The sequence below is a fragment of the Grammomys surdaster genome, unplaced genomic scaffold (genome assembly GCF_004785775.1).
Source record: "Grammomys surdaster isolate TR1022 unplaced genomic scaffold, NIH_TR_1.0 191, whole genome shotgun sequence".
NCBI lineage: Eukaryota > Metazoa > Chordata > Mammalia > Rodentia > Muridae > Grammomys > Grammomys surdaster.
Window position 1 is genome coordinate 11,807,537 of NW_021604636.1, and position 23,770 is coordinate 11,831,306.

The 23,770-nt window shown below is 35.2% G+C and overlaps 1 protein-coding gene across 1 annotated transcript in view; it reads right to left on the reverse strand.

The window, feature by feature from the left end:
• Window positions 1-23,770, reverse strand: part of Galnt13 (polypeptide N-acetylgalactosaminyltransferase 13) — a 299,245-nt gene that overhangs the window by 272,527 nt on the left and 2,948 nt on the right. Inside the window, 1 exon segment of the mRNA XM_028769296.1 lies at window positions 15,375-15,390. Within this exon segment, the coding sequence (XP_028625129.1) occupies window positions 15,375-15,390 (16 nt within the window).

Sequence of the window (23,770 nt, forward strand, 5' to 3'; positions counted from 1 at the left end):
AATAAAACAGTATAGCATCGGCAAAAAAGCAAACACGTTGATCAATGGAATAGAATTAAATACCTAGAAATAAATCCACTCAGTAGTTCCATATTTACCATCCTGAACAAACTCAACCCCAAATGGATGAAATACTTCAACATAGCCCACTGGATCTGAGAGAAGAGTAAGTTGAGAATAGCATTAAACTCATTAGGATAGGAAAAGTATCTGAATATAGCACTATTGCACAGGCACTAAAATTAACAATTAATAAATGGAATCTGATGAAACTGGAAAGATTTTCAAGGCAAAGGACAGTGTCAATCAGATAAAGTGACAGTCTACAGAATGGGAAAGACTTACCAGATACACAAGATGACAGGATATTAATGTGCAAAATATATGAAGAGCACAAAAGATTAGATATCAACAAAACAAATAACCCAACTTTTAAAATGAAGTACAGATATAAGCAGATAATTTTCTAAAGAAGAAACTCAAATGGCTGAGAATCATTTAATTAATCCTTAATTGCCAGTCAGAATGACCAAGATCAATAAAACAGAAAATAGCTCATGTTGGCAAGGTAACACACCTTGTTGAACACCGTGTTGAGGAGGTACCTACCTATAGCCTTCACCCAACTAGCAACTGTTCTTGGTAACAAAAGATACTCTGAATGATATAAACCTGAACACAAGTAGTAATGCTTCTATCTACAATGGTGTCCTGCCTGCAGTGTATGTCAGTGCAATGATGGTAACAACTTCTTTCAGAAACCAATAAATACCTGATTTAAGTTAAAACCCATTCCATTCGATGAAACCCATAATCAACTTCTGCTTGGGTACCAATAACCTAAGATTTACCCAGGACATTAAGGCAAAACCAAATACTACTGTCCTAGGGGAAATGTAGCAATACAATGACTCCTAATGTTATTCTGCTTTACTCAAAGATCCGTGCCTTGCTCAGCCATCATCAGAGAAACTTCTTCCTGCAGCAGATGGGAAGACATTCAGAGAGCCACAGTCAGAAAATGAGGCAGTCAGATCACTCAGCCTTAAATATCTCCATCCAATCCTGCCTTTCTGGGTTCAGGAAACCCTGGAGAGGGGAAAGGAGAAAGTGTTTGAGCCAGACATGTTGGAGGACACCAACAAAGGAAGGCCTTCTAACCATAGCAAGGGTGATGCGCATATAAACTCACAGGGACTGGGGAGCACACACAGGGCCTGCAGGAGCCTGCACCAGATACAGCCCTGGAGCCTGAAAGAAGTAGGCACATACCTCATCCCTAACCCAAAAGTTTTTGCCTACTGACAACTACTTGCAAATGAAAAATTAGTTTTTTCCAAGGGACTTTATCTAAGGAAACAGATTACTCTTAATGGTAGACTGCCTGCCCAAAAGCAGATGACTAGAAAATGAACTCAGTGGCATCTTTACAGATTCTTTCTCTCTGTCTCTCTCTCTCTCTGTCTCTCTGTCTCTCTGTCTCTCTGTCTCTCTGTCTCTCTCTCTCTCTCTCTTTTTTTTCTTTCTCTTATTAATCATTCCATTCATTTACATATCAAATGATATCCCACTTCCTGGTTACCCCCCCAACAGCCACCCCATCCCACATCTGCCTTCACCCTTCCCCTTTGCCTGTATGAGGGTGCTACCCTTCCCACCCACACTCTCCCACCCCACTGCTCCAGTATCCTCCTACACTGAGGCATCAAACCTCCCCAGGACTAAGGGTCTCAGCTCCCATTGCTGTCAGACAAGGCTATCCTCTGCTACATATGTATCTGGAGCCATTGATCCTTCCAGGTACACTCCTTGGTTGGTGGTCTAATCCCTGGAAAAACTGGTTGGTCAGGCCAAGCTGTGTTCTTCCAATGGGGTTGCATTCCGCATCTGCTCCTTGAGTCCTTCTGTCAGCTCCCCTACCAGGTTCCCTGAGCTAAATCTGATGGTTGGCTTCAAGTATCCACATCTGTATTGATCAGTTGCTGGCTGGACCACCAAAGGAACCGCCCCACCAGGTTCCTGTCAGCAAGCGCCTCATGATCATGGAAATAATTGAGTTTGGTGTCTGCAGACATGATGGATCCCCAGGTGGGGCAGTCCCTGGTTGGCCCTTCCTTCAGTCTCTGTTCCATTTTTGTCCCTGTTCTTCCTTTGGACAGAAACATTTCTGGGTTAAAAACTTTGAGATGGGTGGTTGGCCCCATCCCGCGACCAAGGGCTGTGACTATACACTAGAGGTGGTCTCAAGAGGTTCTATCTCCCTATTCTCTCATGACAAAGCAGATTTTTCCCCCTTACATGTTTTATACATATATTTTTTGCTTCCAATTTTTGTTCTAATATGTAATTCCTCAATATGGAAATAAGTGTGTTTCTGCATCTATATCTGTCTCTTGTGTCTTTACTTGGGCTCTTTTCCCTCAGATTTTTTTCTTATTCTGATTTTTTTTTATCTTATTAGGTTTTGTTTTTTATTCCTTAGAGTTTTGATTGTTTTCTAATGATAAACAGAAAGGCTGTAGATAAGGATAGGAGGAAAAGTGGGGAGGAACTGGGTGGAATCAAGGTAGTGGAATGACAATCACAATATATTGAATAGAAATATATATACTATATACTGCTAAATTCATAAGCAGTAGTGAAGCTCAATTAACATCAAAGAGGCTCCATCAGCAACTACTGAGAACAGATACAGAGATCCACAAGGAAACATTAGTTGGAGCTTTGGAAATGTCCCCAAAAGAGGTGGAGAAAGGATTGTAGAAGCCAGAGAGGTGAAGAACACCTGAAGAACACAGCCCACACAATCAACTAAGCACGTCTCATGGGAGCTCGCAGAGATTAAAGTGGCAATCACAGAGTCTGATTAGGACTGCACTAGGTCTGCTGCACATATGTTATGGTTGTCAGCTTGATATTCTTGGGAGACTCCTCTCACAGTGTGAATGGGGGTTGTCTCTGACTCTTTTTCCTCTTACTGGGCTGTCTCATCCAACCTTAATATGAAGATGTGTACCTAGTGTTAATGTACCTTGTTATGCTGTGTTGAAGAGGTCTTCTCTTTTCTGAAGGAAAATGGAGATGTGGATCTGGGAAAGAGGGAAGGTATGGGAAACTGTGATCTGAATGTAATATATGAGAGAAGAATACATTAAAGAAATAATTTTAAAAATCTATTTTCAGTGAAAGAAAGAAAGAAACACTAGGATGGACCTAAATCTTGTACTCAGATATAAAAATGTAGTAGAAATGGTACTATTAGTTCTACTTATTATAATTCACTTCTAGACTGTAAATACTCATTTCTCATAAAAATTTATGATCCTTTGTAAAAAAATATTAAAAAATTTAATGTGGCCACTATAATGAGGATAACTATGGTCTAAAGGGGTTTAGGGATTGAAAATAAATGTCTGAAGCAACTTAATAGTTTTTAATGTGAGAAATTAAAAAAATAAACTTCTGTCAAGGGTAGGCCTGTGGGTTAGCAATTTTCAACATGTGCCTACTGAGTCCAGTATTTATACTGTTGACAATTACTATAGGATCAATGTAGTGTTTAATATGAACAATTACCAGTACTATACACAATATCAAATTTACATGGGGATATCTCATTTGTAAGCATGCTCATTTTATGTTCCTTTATTCTTTTTTATTTTATGGTGCTGGAGATTTAACCTACAGCTTTACACTTGTTAGACAAGTGTGCTCTCACTAACCTGGTCCATTCTTTTTGCTTTAAATTAGTCCTTTACACTTTTGAGGATGATATGGTTTCCAAAGTATCACTTTGGATATCCAAAGTAAAGATATGGAACTGGTACAATTCCTAACCAAAGCCGAGCACTTACTTGCTGAAACAAGTACCTGTACCTTTACTATATAAACCTACTGTTTACTCTATAAAGCATGTGCTAGATAATGATTTGAAAAATAGGGAAAGTCACAAGGATAAGGTTATTATGCTGCCAGATATCAAATAAGCTCCTGTCCATTGTTTCTATACCTGTGCACTGGAAACACATCTAGCCATTTTGCATTGCTTTCTATACAGATAACGCTTATGCATATGGCTTAGGGCCAGCTTCACAACTAGCATACAAATGCAACTGTGCTCTGACCTGGACAAGCATTTCAAGTTCACATAACCACTTACACCAGGGAAACTAAATGCAGCCAAAGATTTCCAATAAAACACAGCATGGGAAGGCACCTCCTCATTCAGCTTCCTATTGAAAAACAGTTTAATAAATAATGAAACAGGAAACATCATCAGGCAAATAATGCCTGGCCTCCTTTCTTGTGATGTCAGCTAGTGACTAGGGTAAGAGCCTCGTGCTCTGTGGTTTCACCCTTAATATGTAAAGTTGCTGTAATGTAGTAAAACCTCTAAAGTTAAATTGTCAAAAACAATTTTTTTGAATTTATTCCTCAACTCATTTAATTTTTCCATATATTATTAAATAATTGTATGCAAAGAACTGTGTTTGATGATAAAAATACAACTAATGTAGTGGACAGATAGTCTATAGGATCTCAGTGGAAAATTCAAATTTAGCATAAAATGTAATGTAAGTGAAGAATACCATATGGACAGCTAAAGAGTTCTTACGCAGATCAAATATTCACAGTGTTTGTTGTCAGTCTTTCTTGGGTGAAGAGGACAACTCCTGGCAGAATACTTATAAAACACAGTAACATTTCAGCTGTCTTGGCAAGAAACAGGATTACAGCTGGAAAGGACCAGTCCTTAGACATATGACTCTTTTTCAGAAAATTACAAATAAGTAACAAAATACCAGGTTATCCAAGAAACGGAATTCAATGGATCATGAGGTATAAGCGACAACCAAAGCATTAGCAGTGCTCAGTCAGGAGCTTAAGATATGCTTAAACATCTCATTCAAAAAAATTACATTTTAGTCCCGTGAAGTAGATGAAATAATTTTTACCAGTTTTGTGGATAAAAGGTTCTAGCGTGCTGAATAGTTAAGTATCCTCCTCAACATAAAGCAAAAGAATTTGAAACTGAATACATTTTTGACAAAATATGCATATTTCATTAGAGAAGTCCCTGCAGAGATGAAATACAATAAAAGAACGATGAACTTGGTAGAATTAACAGCAGTTGGTCCTACAAAAGAGGTTGCTGAACCTGATAACAATAACTATTCGAAATAAAATGGGAAAAATGAAAATAGTGGGCGATTACAAATGATACATAGATGATACAAATGATACAAGAAAATGCAATTCCCAACAGCCCTATTATTTCCACAGACTGAGGTGAAAGTTGTAGTCATGTTGATTACACAGCTGTTCAATGTGTCTACACACACTATCATGCATAAACTGCTGAACTTTATTTTTATAAAATATATTTATTAAAACCATGTTAAATGACAAAAGTATTTAAACAATGAGTAACCATTTGAAAATTCAAGGTATGATTTTTCACAATGCTATTAATTTTCACATAACACTAAAAAGAATGGCTTCTTTTTTTGCTAAATTTCACTGTATGGATGCATTTCTCTTGCACCAGTATATCAAAGTTTCACAGAGGTGCTATAACATGCTTGATTAGGTAGCATCTAAATATATTTCAAAATATATAGGACTAGATGCATATGCATGATCTGCTATATATGATTAGTGTGAATTGTCTGTTCGATTACAAAAAAATTATTTATGATTTCTATAAATCCAATCTCATGTCATATTTTATATTAATTCTGAAATACTAGAGCTAAAATCTGAAAGCCATGTTCTCAGAAACGTGGTTTAACAATAAAATATACCACTCAACAATGAAAGCTGTGTCCGTCCACCACTCATAAAATGTTATTCTCTAACTGCTTCATTTAGTGGAGACCCGATTGGGGACCCTGTGCTCAGAGGAATGAAGGAGCTGAAGGGGTTTGCAACCCCAAGGGGAAGAACAATAATATCAACCTACCAGATCCCACAGAGCTCCCAGGGACTAAACCACCAACCAAGGAATACATATGGAGGGACCCATAGCTCCAGCTGCAAATGTAGCAGAGGATGGCCTTGCCATGCAAAAGTGGGAGGAGGAGAGGCCCTTGGTCCAGTGAAGGCTTGATGCCCCCAGATTAGGGGAATTTGAAGGAGATGAGGCAGGAGTGGGTGGGTAGTTAGGGGAACACCCTCATAGAAGCCGGGGAGAGGGGATGGGAAAGGAGTTTCTGGAGGAGGATGGGTTACCGGGAAAGGGGAATAACATTTGAAATGTAAAGGAAGAAAACATCCAATAAAAAAATAATAAAACAAAATGAATAGTTATCATTCAATGGATATTATTTAAGAAATATTTTGTTGTAAAAGTAAAACTTTTAAATTAAGGCTGATGTATATAATCAATTACAACCATGTTTTCCTTAGGCTAAGCATTAGAATGCATTATAATGCTGTGTCGGTATTAAACCTTTACCTGTTCCCTTCTCACATTATCTACCCTTTTCCTTAGGAAGAACAATAATATTTCCTCTCAATGAAACAAGGGAATTGGCACCTTTCTGGAAAATGCCACTGTAGCACATTACAAAGGGCACAGAATGAAATATGTTCATTCATTTAGACCAGTGCAGGCTGGCACATGTTAAACGGGTGTTAAAAATTAAAATAGAATGCCAAGGACATGAAGGGTTGCAATGAAATAAATTACACTGAAATTCTTTGCTTATTACTTTATTATGCAAATGAAATCCTGTTTGAATTTGTTATATTTGGAAATCAGGTCTGGAGAAAATGTTTAACGCTTAAATCTTTCATTACTGTGAACATAAGCATTGATTTGACACTTCGAGTATAGTTGTGGGCTAATTCTATCAGGTAAAGCCAACCAACCCAAAAATTAAATGTAGGATGAAAAGGGAAGGGAATTAAAGTGCTTTACTTTAAAAACGTAACTTTGTATGTTATTCGCAATGGATACAGATATTGTAAAAAAATATCGGCATTAATGAGAACATTTAAATCTTCATAGATATTACTACAGATCCTTTGTAAAGGAAAATCAGAAATTTGGAAATCAAAACATTTCAATAACATTCATAATTATATTTTGTCAAATTAGTATAGCAATGTGTAAAATTATTCTTTGGCAATTTCATCTCAGTCTGAAATTAATAAAGATTAAAATGGCATTTTTATTCACACAGAAATGAATCTTTTAGGACTTAAGAAAACTATGCAATTTTTCTATTCAAAATTAATACCATATTTCATCCTGGGTAACATAAAATCAGTTTTTAAACAAAACAGATATATTTCAAGTTTCTTTTTAAAAATATTTCGTTGTTTAGCTGTACTTCGTTATCTAGTTTGTTCTTGCTGTTCGTTTTTGGTGAATTGTTTTATTTTGTTTGGCTGAATTGTTTCTATGTAGAAATATGCAAATTTTCTTTCAGCAAATTATAAAATATAACCTCTTTGGTTTCATTTTTCAATGCCTAATAAAATTCTCAGTATTTTAAATATTCACATCACCTTAAAAATTCTCAGCAATCTAACAGAAGATGTCGGAACTTCTTATAGAATAAATTCTTGTTCTCCCCAGACAGGTTACACAAACTATAGTTATCTCATCCAAAAACTTGACATACATGGGGAGATGCCCTCCAGGGCCAATAAGTTAATGAAAAGCTATTGGTAATGGGCAGCTGCTAGGGGATAAAACATCATTCTTTGTAAAGGGCATTTCCACTGGTAGGTTTCCCATTTCAGAGGTAAGTCCCAAACCCATGAACATATGTACAGCACTAATTAGACTTAGTGGGTCCTCAAAAAAAAATTAAAAGAAAATATGACGTTGGGGAGAAGATATGTTGCAAGAGATACACGTAGAACTGGAGAAAGGAAATAGAGGTAGATACGATATTTAAAATATATAAACTATTTAAGAATAAAACAAAAAAGAACATGTCATTTGTCATGTAAATGTGTGTTGCATATTCTATAAACATTGATAAAAGTAAAAATTAGTAACATTTTGTTGAGTTAATTAAACATCTCTGAAAGTCAATTCAAAATTCTAGCTCTGTGATTCCTCTCAAGGAGACAGAGGATAAACGTTAGACAGGATCCACACTAGCATTTTGACATTTAAGCTTCTCACTTACAAACAAAGTAGTTATCTATACTGACAGATGCTATGCAAACCTGGTCTGTTCCTGTCACTATTTCTTCTGGGTTCACTGATTACAACAGATGAACTTGCTGATAGATGACTGCTGAACTTACAGCAGGATTTGCAGTTATCAGCAACCTACTTAGCGACTTGTGAAACAGCACTTTGCAGTTTGTATCACAGTCGAAAATGCTTTGGGTACATTTATAACTTTGACGTTTTGAAATTCATTTTACTGAAAACAAATCAATATTAATATAAATTTAGCAGTGTTTACTTACTAAGATGAGCCAAGGGCATTTCCATCGAAGCAAATGGATCATAAAGTTTTATTCCACTTTCCTCTGTGCCTGTCGCTTTGATTCCTAATGTTTCACCTGCCTAAAATTGTACATTTAAGAATTATGTTCTTTCTCTTGGATTGTAGTGAAATGTGTGAGAAAAATGTTAATATCTCCAAAAACACATTTGTTAGTATTGAGTGTCAGGTTGCAAGAATATCAGAATGTTGAAAATGCCCTCCAAGATTATACAGGAAAGTATGTATTCTCTGTGTGACCAGCTTCCTCCTTGAGAACAGGACAAAGGATGTGATTCTTTACCAATCTCACAAAAATATTATAGCATGAGATACATATTTGGCAAAATAGATATGTTATATGTATGTATTATAATAAAAGTGTGGAAAGAAATGTGTCTATAATGTCACCTCAGGCAGAATATTACTGAATATGGACCACTGGCTCTCACGCCAGTCACTCTAAATCATTCTCAAAGATGAAATGAGAATCTGATACATTGTAAGACTCAAAGGAGAAGGGGAAAATTACAGTATTGGTTATGCATTATTCTTTCTATTAACTGAGTTTCAAGAAAAATCATAATTATCAAAGCTTTTTGCATAATATTAAAGACATTCAGTTATTAGACATTAAGCAATCCATTATTTAGTCTCTACAGAAATAATCTGAGATATAACTATTGCATTTGCCCATAATGGTGGTATTATCATTTATCAAACTGTAAACTAATAACTCTCCCACTAAATAATATATCAGAATATCTTCTCCTAACTGTTTATGTTTTTAAATATTTCAACACAAAGTGTCATGGAAAATCGCAACATATGCAACAGCTAAAAACAAAGCTCCTTAGTCAAATGGAGTGGCTTGTCCACTCCATCCTGAAATTTTCTTAATACCCAAGATGTTCTAGCTTCCATCTTGAATAGTCTGACCACTAAGGAACCAAACTTAGCCCACAGGAAACCCTTTTTTCTACTCACATTGAAGACATATATAATCAATTTTCCTAAGATTCTGTATGAAATAACAACATGTTTTGCTCTTTTTAAAAATATATTCTTTGGTTTGATTTATGCAAGTACATGGTAAATGATCTTGTTTGTAAGTAAATGTGCACACATGTTTGCATGCTTATGGAGTTCTAAAGTTCTGAGATACGGTCTCTCATTGAACTTAAAACTAACCATGTTGGTAGGACCAGTTAGAGAGTGAGCTACAAGTATCCAGGAATACAACCACAAATGACAGCTTTGTATATGGATCCTAAGGACCTGAGTCTGAATCCAGGTCTTCAGGCTGGTACAGTAAGCACTGCACCAACTGAAGCATCACTCCAGACAAAGGAAATTTCTACTACATTTGCCTAATAATGACAGTTCTCAGTGTTTTAAGATTACTCCACATTTTTCTAAGCTTCAGAAGTTCTGACCTGCACATTCGACACTTTTCCATGAATCTCTTGATGAGAAACCAGTTCCACTATATCTAAGACTTAATTCAACCTCTCAACAAAGATCATTAATTTCCACAGAACAGGTCAGTAAGTGAGAGGAAAGATATCCTACAAGAAGTCCCCTGGCTCACATCAAACTATTTCCACTCTCCAAACTATACCCACTAGCCCTCCTAAATCATTTCTTTCCACATTCCTCAACCCTCACTATTACCTGACTGAACTGCCACTGAGCCATGATACTATTACTTACAAGTTATGACAATAACTTCCTACCAGTTAGTTGATTTTCCATCCACTTGTCAGGTTTCATGATTTTGCACAGCAGTTATAATTCTTACTTTCATCTCTGACCTTAAAACATTCCTGTTTTAAACCATGACATTCCACTGATTTTAAACTTATAAGCAAAAATTCAGTATCTGTTGTAATGATTTGCTCAAAGCACTAGTGGACTTGATCTTGAAGTTCCAATAGTCTCTGCTCTCAAATATTGTCACATTATGAGGCTTCCTAACCCTTGGCAGATAAGATCAGATTGTGCACCCACATGCTCCAACATGATAATAATCAAAATTATAATCCAGCATGTAGTCCATAAAGTTTGTGCTCTACACTGGCTGGAACCTCTGCACCTCCATAATTTAACAGCACATACCATCACATTCTGCACAGAATTAAGCTCCATGCCCCTTCACCATGTCCAATCACAAAGTGAAAATCTGTGGGAGAATATGGTCTACCTGCCAGTCACTTTATACTGAACTATGATCAGTTTTGAAAATCTGAACACCATTTACATTTTTTTCCTAGAAAATTATACAACTCAATTAAAAGCTAACATTGTACTTCTCTATATTTACCGGCTTCACTTTGTCTTGAATGAGATTGAAAACTGCCTGGAATCATAATACAAATATTTCATTTGTGCATATGATATTATGTACAAAGATTCTACCAGAGAATGATTATAATTTGCATCTGTATTATCAAAGCTGTTATTGAATAAATAGCTCAACCCTTGAATGTCCTTTTAAGCATTCAAGCATGTCAATATCTATTAAAATTGATAAGTACTACAGAAAGATATTAGAAAGAAGATATGCACTCAGTTACTAGTTGAGACAGAGAACATAATCTCAGGCCTCAAATGTGAATCTATTATAATTCAGTCCGGAATATTCAGTCTTTAGTATCTCTTGTTCACTAACATATATTGATCTTTTCAAAAGTAAGGAAGCTTTTATCGCCACATCAATTTTTGATCCTATGCCCTTCAGCAACCTTAAACATTACTTAACCAAATGTGGCTAACTTAATGACAAGCTTTACAGAAATGCCCATACTTAAAACTCAAAGCTATTAAATTTGGAAATTTTATGAAAAATAATTATAAATTTGGTTTTAATAATTACATGCAAACTTTGCTTAGATGACTCTAGGACAAATAATATAAGTCTAAAATAGGAAGATAGAATAAGAGCTCAAATTATGTTTGATAAATATTTACAATTTCAATTTCCCAGTCAAATACCAAATAAATAAAAATGAGAAATAAAAAGAGCACTTTCCAAGTGTTCATCATAAAAAAGAAAAGTACAAAATGTTCTGCAGATGCAACATAACTTAATCAGGAAATCACTTCATGAAGAAAGTACTCTTTCTTATTAAGATGAGGAATCTGCAGCGTAAAAGATTAAAATGAAGACCAAAGGCCTCACAAAGGAAGAAGGCAAACCACAGATCCATAACCCTATTGAGTTCTCATAGAAAGTGTGACTCAAGCAAATTCTTTAAAGGTTATAGCCAGAGTAGAAAGAGAAGAAGCCATTCCACCCTCTGTTCCTACACTATGTGTCAGTGAGTAAGAAGATGGAATGTTCTGATTAAGAACCAACAAGCACAGCAACTAAAGATGTATTTTAAGGCTTGTATAGACTATGATTTACCTTCTTACTTCTGTCAAATTTAGGTTGAATTGCATGTGGTACTCATGAGGTTTATATTATGGGGAACTTAGCTGCAATCATTGATACAAACTTTTTTGAAGAAATATGAAAAATATTTTCCCAGATGATGATAGGCGTATGTACTGTCATCAAACATCAAACTTCTCCAAATAAGTGTGACTGAAGGCAAAGTTTCTCAGGCTTGAAAGTCCTAATCATTCTAGAGGCTCTGGGAGGGAGTTCATTTGGTAGCAGCTATGATTGTGTCCTTGAGAAACATTAGAATTTCAAACACCCTGGAAAGGGTGTTTTCAACTTTAATCTAAAATGTGAATGTTCCTAAAATATACTGAAGATTTTGTTATTATACAGATTCCAATCTAGTTGCTGTGGGTAAACCTAAGATTATGGTATTATAAAATGTTCTTATGTAATATTGTTACTCTTACATTAAGAATCATGCTTTGGGTCTCTATCCCCTCTTCTGCAAGAAGCTTCTCTGATGAGGGTAGAGAACTGAGTTATAGATGTAACAATATGTCATTAGGAATTGTTTCATGCTATGTTCATTTAGCAGAATAATAGGAGTAGGTTTTCCCTTGGACTCATCACCTATCTAATCTGAATTATTTGCCCTTAATATAGTCAGTTGATACAAGTCAGATTCTTTCCTGGGAAGACACAATGCACAGATATGTCTACTTAATCCATATAGGGAGTGTATAACAGGTTAAAGTATGGATACTACCTAAGTCCCATTTGGTGAACCAGATGAGTTTTATCAGGATTACTTATAGGAATATGGTGAATGAAGTATTACTTACAGGAATAGGAATGAGCCAAAGACAGCTGAATCATCAAAGCCCACTCTAGCATGAATGACAGCACAAAAGAGCCAGAAGAACACAATGTACAGCTTGCAGATAACTCAAAAGGCCAGAGAGCGTACTCTCCAGGTGCTTAGCTGGTTGCTTCTGAGGGACTGCTTTTCTGGACTCAGGGTCTTCTTTGTAGATGAACTCCTCTGAGAGTTTTTCTTGCAGCATGATTTGTCTAGGAGTGAAGTCAGCAGTCTTGAGTGTTTACTCTTGGCGAGTAAAGGGGTCTAATGAAGCTGGTCAGTTTGGAGCAACACCCTAAAGTTATTTAAAGTTGTTTATTTTTTGTCTTAGGTAGCCTCCCTGCGGGTGAAATGCTTCCTCAAATGAATAGTGTTTTGTCTTCAGGTTATGGAGGGAAAGCAGTAACATTAGTAATAGCCTGTAATATTTGTAATGTTTAGGCCAACACCTTAATAATATGTAACTCATCCCTAGCATTGGGAATTTTATTTGGTAGTATATGATTTCTAATTGTATTATCTTCTCATACCTCCAAACCTCCACTTAAACACATTTCACATGTGTATATATTTTAGGAAGCTTCTCAGAGAGTCGATTACCATATAGCTTTTCAAAAGGCCTTCAGTGTTAGGTGTCGTTTCCCTTATTTCCTCTTCTTTCATGCACTCTAATTCTCCTCTCACCTCATGTTCCTGTTACAATTTCTTGTGTATCCATTTGCAATACTATACTCTTTCTTAGAAGAGCCCCTCTTCCCCCTTGATCCCTGTGGATATCCTGAATGAAATGAACATATTTCAGGCTAATCAATACAGAGACTCATACCTTGCAAGAAAAATTTGCAGAAAGTGGGAGACTTTGGGCCACTCAGCAATAAATGTCTTTATTGTAGTCAAGATAAAAAGTGTTTGGTCATTGATATTCCCAGTTTTCTCTATAGAGGAGTACACAATGAACAAATATTTCTCTACTGTTTAAGTCATAAATAAAAAAATAAATTGTTTAAATAGTTTTTAAAGCCCTTAGAAGGACTTAAATTATGACTTGAATGAATAGGATACAGGATGTGATACAGAGAACACTTGTGATGGAAGGAAGGAGAAATGCAAATGCACACAGAGTTACATGAAAAGGTAGCATAGAACCCAGCTCCCACGTACAGTGAAGTGAGGATCCAATAAAGCACTAAGGTTAAATTCCACTATGAGGCAATTATATCAGAAAAGAGGAAGAAGATATTATCCGAGGTGAGAGAATTTGTAGTTTTTTTTGTCATGTGACAGATACCAAATGAGGCAATATGAGACTGAGCAGCCTACTACAAAATGTGTCTAAGGTTTGTATTCTTAGTATCTCACTTTTTCAAATACGAATGAGATTCTCTAAATGTATTCTTATGCTTATAGAGTTTTTTAAAAATATTATTTATCCAAGTGTTGAAGTTCTAATAACAGACCATTAGATTACAGCTGTATCTTAAAAGGGGAAGAAAAAATATCCCTCAGTATTAAGAATGAAATATCATATGATTTGGGACTATCCTATTTTCATTTGAAAAATTTAAGAATGTTTCTGATTGTGAATAACTTTGTTATGACTGCAAACAAATAAACGGAAAATGACCATATTCTTGATGGTTGGAAACTACTAAGATTCTCTCAATTCTTGACACTGAGTCCATAATTAGCGTGTCTTATCAACTATTCAGGATTTGATCTCAGGTACTAATCCACTGCCATAATACCTCTAGCGTTAGCTAATTATATTTGCAAAGACCCCATTTCCAAATAAAGTTACTTTCTGGTTTTACAACAATCCAAGAACTTTTGTGTAATACTGTTCAACAATAATTATTTATTGTTGTTTGTCATATGTGTTATTTACACAGTTTATATTAAAATTGTTTACTTTGCTTAGATGGCACTACAAATGCCTGATTGTGGCAAATTTCCTTGAAATCTTTTCTGCATGGTGACATATTCAGTTTTCTTAATACTATATAGTTACAAACTAAAAAGAGTCAAGGTTGTTTTAAACTGTTGGCAAAACGATGTCAGTGAACTTTATGCTTTCTTTGTTTACCTGTCATGCTTATATATCATTTCTACTCTCTATATTTCTAGTTAGAGTCTTAAAACAATTCACTCCACTAGTGTGTTATTGTGGGTGCAAAATTCAAATTCTTGCTCTCCAGATTCTTCCATCATGACCATTTGAAAGCAGCAATCATGAAGTTATTTCCTTCATTCTGGCTTCTAAAATGCCAGTCTAAGCAACGGATGCAATCTTACAATAAACAGTAAATAACACATAAAATGTGTTAAGTAGTTAAATATTGATGGCTAACAATGGAAAAAAGAGAGTACAGGAGTAAGAGGCACTTAAGGTGTGGACTTTGAGGCCACTTGTATCAGTGACATCTGGAAAAAGTGAAAAAAAAACAAGAATATGAAAGTGTAAAAATAATAATTAATAATAATAATAACATTACAGAAAGAGCAGTTAGAAAGGAGAAGGTCCTGGAGTAGTAATATACTGCCCATTGTCCCGGGATAGTAAGGACACAGGCAAGGTATGACTGTGAGACATTTAGTGACAATGACTTCATGACACCAGTTCAAAATTTGGTTAGCCATTGTAAAGACTTTGGCTTTTATTCAGCATAAGGACAGGCCCCCTATGAGATCTGATTAGTGAAACATAAAATTTCCTATGATAATTTTTAAATTCTCCATAGAGATGCTAGAAGATGGAGAAGAAAACAAAACGCCTGGAATTGAAGGCTTGACATAGTCAATTCTGAGTCAGTGGAAGCTCTGATGACAGCATGCATAGTCCTCATAAGTAAAGCAATGAAGTCAACTTGATGGAGAGTAATTCGTGGCTTCTAAGAAATTGTCTTTGAGGTCAAATTACTCTTTATATAAGAAAATCATAGGCATGTCCTAAACAGATACAATAAAAATGAAACAAATTATATATTAGAGACTACTCTAAAGAAGGAGAGGAAGAACAATACAGCCACAGGACATGGTAACAATGCCAGATATGAATAACAAAATAACAGTTTTAACTTTTTATTTCTCCTTTTAAAATGCAAAGGATTAAGAACGTTACCATGTGTTATATACAATAAGTTATGCCAGGGAAAGAGTTTCTTAAATATTTCATAATGTAGGTAAGCACCTAAAATTTTGTGCTAGCTATTTTTTCATATAATATCTAATTGTAAAGTAATTAATCATCAGGTGTATCAGAAATGATATTATAAATAGAGTCTTGAGCTGAACATTCTCATATAGTGGTACTGAGACCTGCTGAATTAGGTTCCAAGAACAATCACTAAAACTATCTATATGAAGAGCACTTATATACTTGAAAAGGTGATCTCATTATCTAGACTCCATTATAAAATATGTCTGTATTCTACAGGAAGCAATCAATAACAATTCCAGATAACTTCATTATAAAATATTGATAATATTTTGTGGTAAAGATGAAAATAATTTAAAATTTTTATGATAGTAATAAAAGAACTGACAGGATAAAGTGTTCAAATTTAGCAAAACTTAAATAAAAACTTAGTGTATAATTCCAAGCTACTTTTCTTCTTTATCTTTATTGTATTTTGATTTTTCTGTTGAGTATAAATTAATTTTGCTATGAGAACCAAACATGAACTACTTTTAAAAAAGCTCAGCACATTATGTTACTGTTTTTATTTCTTTTCTAATGCATTGCTTAAAGATTTAGAAAGAAATGTTTACATATCTAATAAATGTTCATATATATACATATCATATATATGTATATATATATATATACATCATATATATATATATATATATATATATATTTACATACATAAAGAAAATGAGGCTGTTTACTTAAGAAGAAATGGAAGTAGACACAAGAGAGGCTGGAAGAAGTGTAGAATGATATCAATTATAATCCACAAACATGGAATTTTTAAAGATCAAAACTAAAATTAATCTGTATTCCCCTGAACATCCACACTCCAGTGTCATTCCCTTCCCCACATCCTGTCTTTCTGTGTTTATAATCCCTGTGTCAATGAATTACGATTTGAGAAAAAATAAATTAAAAATAAATTTAAAAAAACTAAAATTAAAACAAATATTCAAAAGTACCATTTATATAACTAACAGATTTTGGAAGTTATTTAATATGATTTTAATCAATTATAAATGACAAAATAATTTTGTAAGGTAAATATTTATAAAAATAAATTATATATCACATATATAATAACTTGTTTTTTATTTTTTTCTGTTAATAATATCTTAGATTTTATAATTATCTATTTTAACTATATATAAAACTTAAGTGAAATCATTAAAAACATATTTTCTAGAAAATTTTATCATAGTAAGACTGTTATGACCTTGGCATAAGTAAAGATCTTACAGACAGGAAACAAATTTAAGTTATAGATAGGAAGCATCAAAGGAAAATAATGGCAATATATTCCGTATGTGGCTGGAGTGATGCCTCAGCCATCAAAAGTACTTGCTGCTTTTGCAGATGACCTGGATTTGGTTCCCAGCACCCACATAACAGCTAACAATAATCCTTAAGTCTAGTTCCAGGTGACTCAACACACTCTCTTCTGGCCTCTGCAGACATGTGACATATATACATACATGCAACCAAAACAACACACACACACTCACACACACACACACACACACACACACACATACATATATATATATATATATATATAGAGAGAGAGAGAGAGAGAGAGAAAGGATAAACACTCATATATACATATATATAATGAAAACAAATAAATCTTTAAAAATAATGCATTACTTCTAGGCATTGGTGGCTCACGCCTTTAATCCCAGCAGAGGCAGGTGGATCTCTGAGTTGGAAGCCAGCCTGGTCTACAGAGTGAGTTCCAGGACAGCTAGGGCTATACAGAGAAAACCGTGTCTCGAAAAACCAAAAAAAAAAAAAAAGCATTATATTTTATCAAAATTTAAAATAACTGCTCTTTCAAAAACATATTTTTTAGAAGTAAACCAATAGATAACCTAGTTTGAAAATGAGAAAACATTGAACAGTTCATAGAAAGACTACAAAGGAAGCATAAAAAAATAGGAACATTCTATAGTTAACAAAGAAAAGCAAATAATGAAAATAACAATTGATACTACAAAACCTTAACTAAATTGGTTTCAAGTTAACACACATGTCTATGAAGCTCTGGCAAGGATGCTGAGGAACCAGAATGCTCCCACGCTGCAGAGGGGAGCAGAAAACAGTCTAACAAGTTGTCAAAACAGACTGGCAGTACCTCACAAAATTAAACACACACTTAGCATATGACTCAGCATTTCTACTCTTTGGTATCTTTCCAGGAGTTATAGAAACATATGTCCGCACATAGACTTGTACATAAATGTAGCAGGATCTATTCATCACAGTTAAAACATGAGAACTACCTAAATGCCCATTAAGGGAAAGATAAACAATTGCTGTCTATCCATATGTCAGGGTTTAAATTTCAATGGATGCCTCATGCATAGGCCGTGGATTCCTGTTCCCCAGTGTGCAGCTGTCTAGATGTAGAGTCTAGAGGAGGTGGTTAGATAACAGGGGCAGAACCTTCCTCAGTGGAGACAGGCTGCTACAAAACGCTGATGGAGGTGGGTCTTCCTCACTTGGTCTCCCATTTTAAGATACAATGGCCTTACTCCGGAGTATAAAGTGTGTCCTCTTGGGACCGAAAATTCAATGAGTTGACATTAGATTACCAACATTCAGAGGCTAGAACAAATATACTTTAATTCTAAATAAATTATACTGTGTCAGGTATTCAGTTTGACGGAATCACTGAAAATGCTCAAAACCGTGATTAACCTAAAAATCCTAACGCTTAGCAAACACAGTCAGGCATAGGAGTTGGTGGGTATAAGACCCTAGTCTTCAGATTCCTACAATAGATCAAACTAAACAATGTTTATCAAAATTAGGTTAGTGAATGTCAAGCTGGCTGACTGGAAATATGAAGTAATAATTTGCCATGGATGATTACATAGTTATGAGGAAGAGCCAGGGGCCTATATTTCAAAATCTATCAAAATTATTTAACATTAAATTAAATTAACCATTTGGATAAATACCTCAGTATGATAATTTGAAGTTATACATCCCTTAATTGTTCCCAAACTTGTATTCATTAAGAGGCTTACTCAATTACTAACAATGAGACCTGTACTATAAATCAGTTTATTCTTGATTCTCTTGCTTTTCAATTGGATTTTACCATTTCAAAGTTGTCAGTATTATTTTATTATAATCATTCATTATCTCTGATTTTTTGCACTCCATGCTTTTCCTGTCTGAGTAAATACCCACTAACTAGACCCTTTTCGAAATTGTCAGTATCACTGCTGCATATAGACTGATTCCTCATGCCTACCTGATACACATTCTATTAGGAGCGCCTTCAATATTACCAATATTAACACATGCATGCAATGACATTTTCTATGCCTCTGTAGGAAAAAGCAGTATTAATTCTGAAACACAAGGCAGATTATGAGAAGGAAAAAAGAGAGAGCTTCTGGGCTGTAAAATTGAATGGCAAATCAAATTATAAAGAACAGTGAAAGACACTTTTAAGAATTAAAGCAAGGCTATCTGTGTAACAACAAATCCGAAGCCTACTTTCTATATAATAATTCATTTATTTATTTAAATCATAAACATAAATTCTATGATGATGAGAATGTACTTTAAATCAGACCATATATTAATTCTTCATTAAAAATTAATGCTAAAAGAACAATGTCAGACAGGCACTAGCTTCTGTAATAATGGTAGGAACAGACAAAATGAACAGAAAATTTAAATTATTTACTGGTTTCTGATATAACATATCTCATTTGTGACACTGATTGCCATTGAGTATACCAGATTGGCCATTATCATTCTCTCTCTCTCGCTCTCTCTCTCTCTTTTTTTTTTTTTTTTTTTTTTTGGTTTTTCGAGACAGGATTTCTCTGTGTAGCCCTGGCTGTCCTGGAACTCACTCTGTAGACCAGGCTGGCCTCAAACTCAGAAATCCGCCTGCCTCTGCCTCCCAAGTGCTGGGATTAAAGGCATGCACCACCACCGCCCGCCCGGCGACCATTGTCATTCTATTGGTCAGTTATTAAGTACTGTCACCCTGTCTTCTCTATTCAGTTAACACTGCATTTCAGTCTTTCCAGAAATGAAAGTTATAGTTTTCCCTTAAATGACAACTATGCCTTACTGATTTTGTTATCTTTATTTAATGCTTATACACTCTACCTCCCCTTGATAGCATAGGATGTGTACCCTGACATTTCATTTGCATAATTCTAATTACTTTTCTCCTTGCTAAAAAATGAAAACAAGAACATGTCTTCTGGGCATGCCACTGCTAATGTTTGCCTGGATGGATGGTTGGTTGGTTGTTTTTGCAGTATTAAGGAATGAATCCAAGATCACATCTGACCACTGAGCCAAATCTGGATACAGTGTCTTCTTCGTTATAATTTTATCATTGGCTCTAACATAAACCATTCCTCAAATAATGTTTGTTGGATTTAAAATAGGATCTTACATAACATTAGACAAAATGTATTGTTTTAGCTAGGCAGCTACTTTCAGCTAGTGGGGTCAAGGATCTTACAAGACAATCTACCACTTCCTAAACCAGTATAATTTTTCAATACTTATCTTCATGCTCATGAATAAGTATACCTCTCCTCCCTCATTAAAAAAGGTACTTTTGCAGTAGAAAGAGAACATCAAAGAAAGCCACAACTAGTCAAAATATAGAGAAGACCTAACCATTCCATCCCCAACAGATACAACTACAATATAACACCTGCACCTAAGGCTCAAAAACCATCCTAGAAGTGGAAGTGTGAAGATTTTAAAAACGAAAGGATCAGGAAGTCCACTGTGAATTATGTCTTCTAGCTGTGACAGGAAAGCTACACTCACGAAATCTCAAAAACATGCCTTGGTTGTCTAAAGAAGAGTCAAAAAATTCCAACAATTCCCATCCCAATGTAATAGAAAAATAACAGGCAGCCTCACCCCAAGGTGAAGAGCTATAAGCAACTGGCATTTACTGAGAGAGAGTCAGTCTTTCCCAGGGATGAACACCTTAATTAAAAGTGGTCCGTCCTAGGAATAAGCTCATGTAAACAACCCTGAACAGATTCGGAAGATTGTTTTGGTGTTTCTAATCATTTATCTGTATATGTAAGAGCAATCGTTAAAGAAGGGGTCTTGAATTTTGGAAGAAGTATGGAGATGGATATGGAAGAGTAATAATGTAATTACATTTTAATTAAATAAGAAAGAAAAATTGGTAATTACATTTTAGTGATTTACTAAGGTAAACTGATAAATAAAAATGTACATATGTGATATATACATTATAGCAAATTTGGACTTGAGAACCTACTTTTTGAGATATCAAAATTAAATTTCCCCTTCTAAGTGAGATTCAAGCTTTCTTGCTCGTGCCTTCCTTCTTGTTTAGTTCCTTTGGGTCTGTGGAATATAACATGGTACCTGCATTCTATGGCTAATATATACTTATCAATGAGTACATATTATGGATATCCTTTTGGGACTGGGATGATATCACTCAGGATGATATTCTCAAGTTCCATCCCTTTGCCTGAAAAATGATGTCTTTGTTTTTAATAGCTGAATAGTACTTCATTGTGTAGCTATGCCACATTTTTTTTATTCATTCTCCAATTGAGAGACATCAAGGTTGTTTCCAGTTTCTGAATATTATGAATAAAGCCGCTATGAACATTGTTGAACAAGTATCTTTGTGGTATGTTGGAGCATCTTTTGAGTATATTCCAAGAAGTGGTATAGCTGAGTCTTTTGTTTGTTTGTTTGTTTGTTGTTGTTTTGCTTTTCGAGACAAGGTTTCTCTGTATAGCCCTGGCTGTCCTGGAACTCACTCTGTAGACCAGGCTGGCCTCAAACTCAGAAATCCGCCTGCCTCTGCCTCCCAAGTGCTGGGATTAAAGGCGTGCACCACCAACGCCCAGCAACTAGCTGGGTCTTGAGGTAGAACTTTCCCCAATTTTCTGAAAAACTGCCAAATTGGTATCCAAAGTGGATGTACAAGTTTGCATTCCCACCAGAAATAAAAAAGTGTTCCCCTTGCTCCACAAGCCAAGCAAGAAGGAAGGCAAGTGCAGAAGATTGAATCTCACTTAGAAGGCAGAATGTAATAGTCATAAAAGGCAGATGGAGGGAGGGAGCTGGGAGGAAGGGGGGATGGGAAAGTGAACGGAGGATTCAGGATCAGGTGTGGGTAAGGACAAGAGAGATGGCTAGATAACCCTGAAAATGAATGCAAATCTGCAACTGATGAGTTTGAGGAGGTGGAGGAGATAGAGAAAAGCAGCTTCCTGCTGCTGGGATATGTTCTTTAAACTGGGCTGTTTCGTCTGGCCTCAGTGGGAGAGGAAGCATCTATCCTAGCAGAGACTTGAATGTCAGGATGGAGGATATCAGGGGAGCTCTATGCACTCAAAGGAGAAGGAGACAGGAGATGGGGGTGAATTGTAGGAAGGGGTGACTGGGAGGGGCAGTGAGTGGGATGTAAAGTGAATAAGTAAAAAGATAATAAAATTAAATTTTAAAAAACTAAAATTTTGAGAATAGAAGTTATACTTGTCTTATGAGTTTGAAACATGAACAATTTAAATGAGTTAATATTCTGTTAGTTACCATTTAATTTGAGTGGTTTTAATAAAGAAATAAAACTTGAATATCTAATTATAAAATTCAAGATAAAACTGTCCACTAACATTGCATGGTGTATTTGATTCTGTTTATCTAATTCAGTGGATGATTAATACACAGTACCCTTATTAACAAGTTTCAGTAATACTGCTGCTCCTAAGAACAAGGTAAAATTCCTTTCCAACCATTCAAAGTCCTTTAAAATCTGACTTTATCCTTGGCTTTCAGTGTACAATCTAGTAATTCTTTTTATGTCTGATTGAGATTTTATCAGCTGATTTCCAGAATTCATGGATCTTTACTTTTGAAAAGCCCTTTATTTCTTTTGCAATCCTTTCACTCCCAACGTTCATGAAGCAGGATATCTTCCATACTTCAAAACCCTTAATTCTGAAAATAGTCTGTTCAGCAACCACTCCTTTATATTTAGTAATTTAGCTAGATGAGTAGGTTAAAGTATGTGATTCTTAAAGACAAGCAATGGCCGATTTGATTGAACTTGTATGTGACTCAGAGCATAGCCCAGTATTTAACGGATAGAAGAATGATACCATTTGTTCCAATTATTTTTGTCACTTTCTTGGTATATTTTTTAGTTTCTAACATAATTATATCATTTCCTCCTTCCCTTTCTTTACTTCAAAGCATAGTGTATATTCTCCTGATCTATTCAAACCATGTCCTCTTCTTTTGTTAATTGTTGATACAAACAAATATGTGTGGGGGGGGGGCGGGGGGGTGTATGTGTGTTCTTATATCTTCTTAAATGCATAAATATACCTTGTTCAGTCTGTATAATGTCACTTGGATGTATGTTTTTAGTGCTGACCATTTGGTATTGGATAACCAGTTAGTATGCCCTTCCCTAGGAATGACTATGTCTGTGCTCTCAGCATTCATCAGCTGGTTGTAGATTTTGTATAGTGTTGATCTCTTTTAAGTCCATGTTACCATGTTTATTGTTACTGTACTTGTTCAGTTTATGTTTAGGCAGCCATGTTGCTGAGATTTCATGAATGTATCATCTGACAATAGTAGGAGACTCAATATTACAGAATCTCATTGATCTCTGGCTCATACAATTTTTCTTGGTCTCCTTCCTCAATGTTCTCTAGGATACAGTTTAGTTTAGTTTAGTTTACTTTACTTTACTTTACTTTACTTTACTTTACTTTACTTTACTTTAGTTCAGTTCAGTTCAGCTCAGCTCAGCTCAACTCAGCATAGCATAGCATAGCATAGCATAGCATAGCATAGCATAGCATAGCATAGCATAGCAT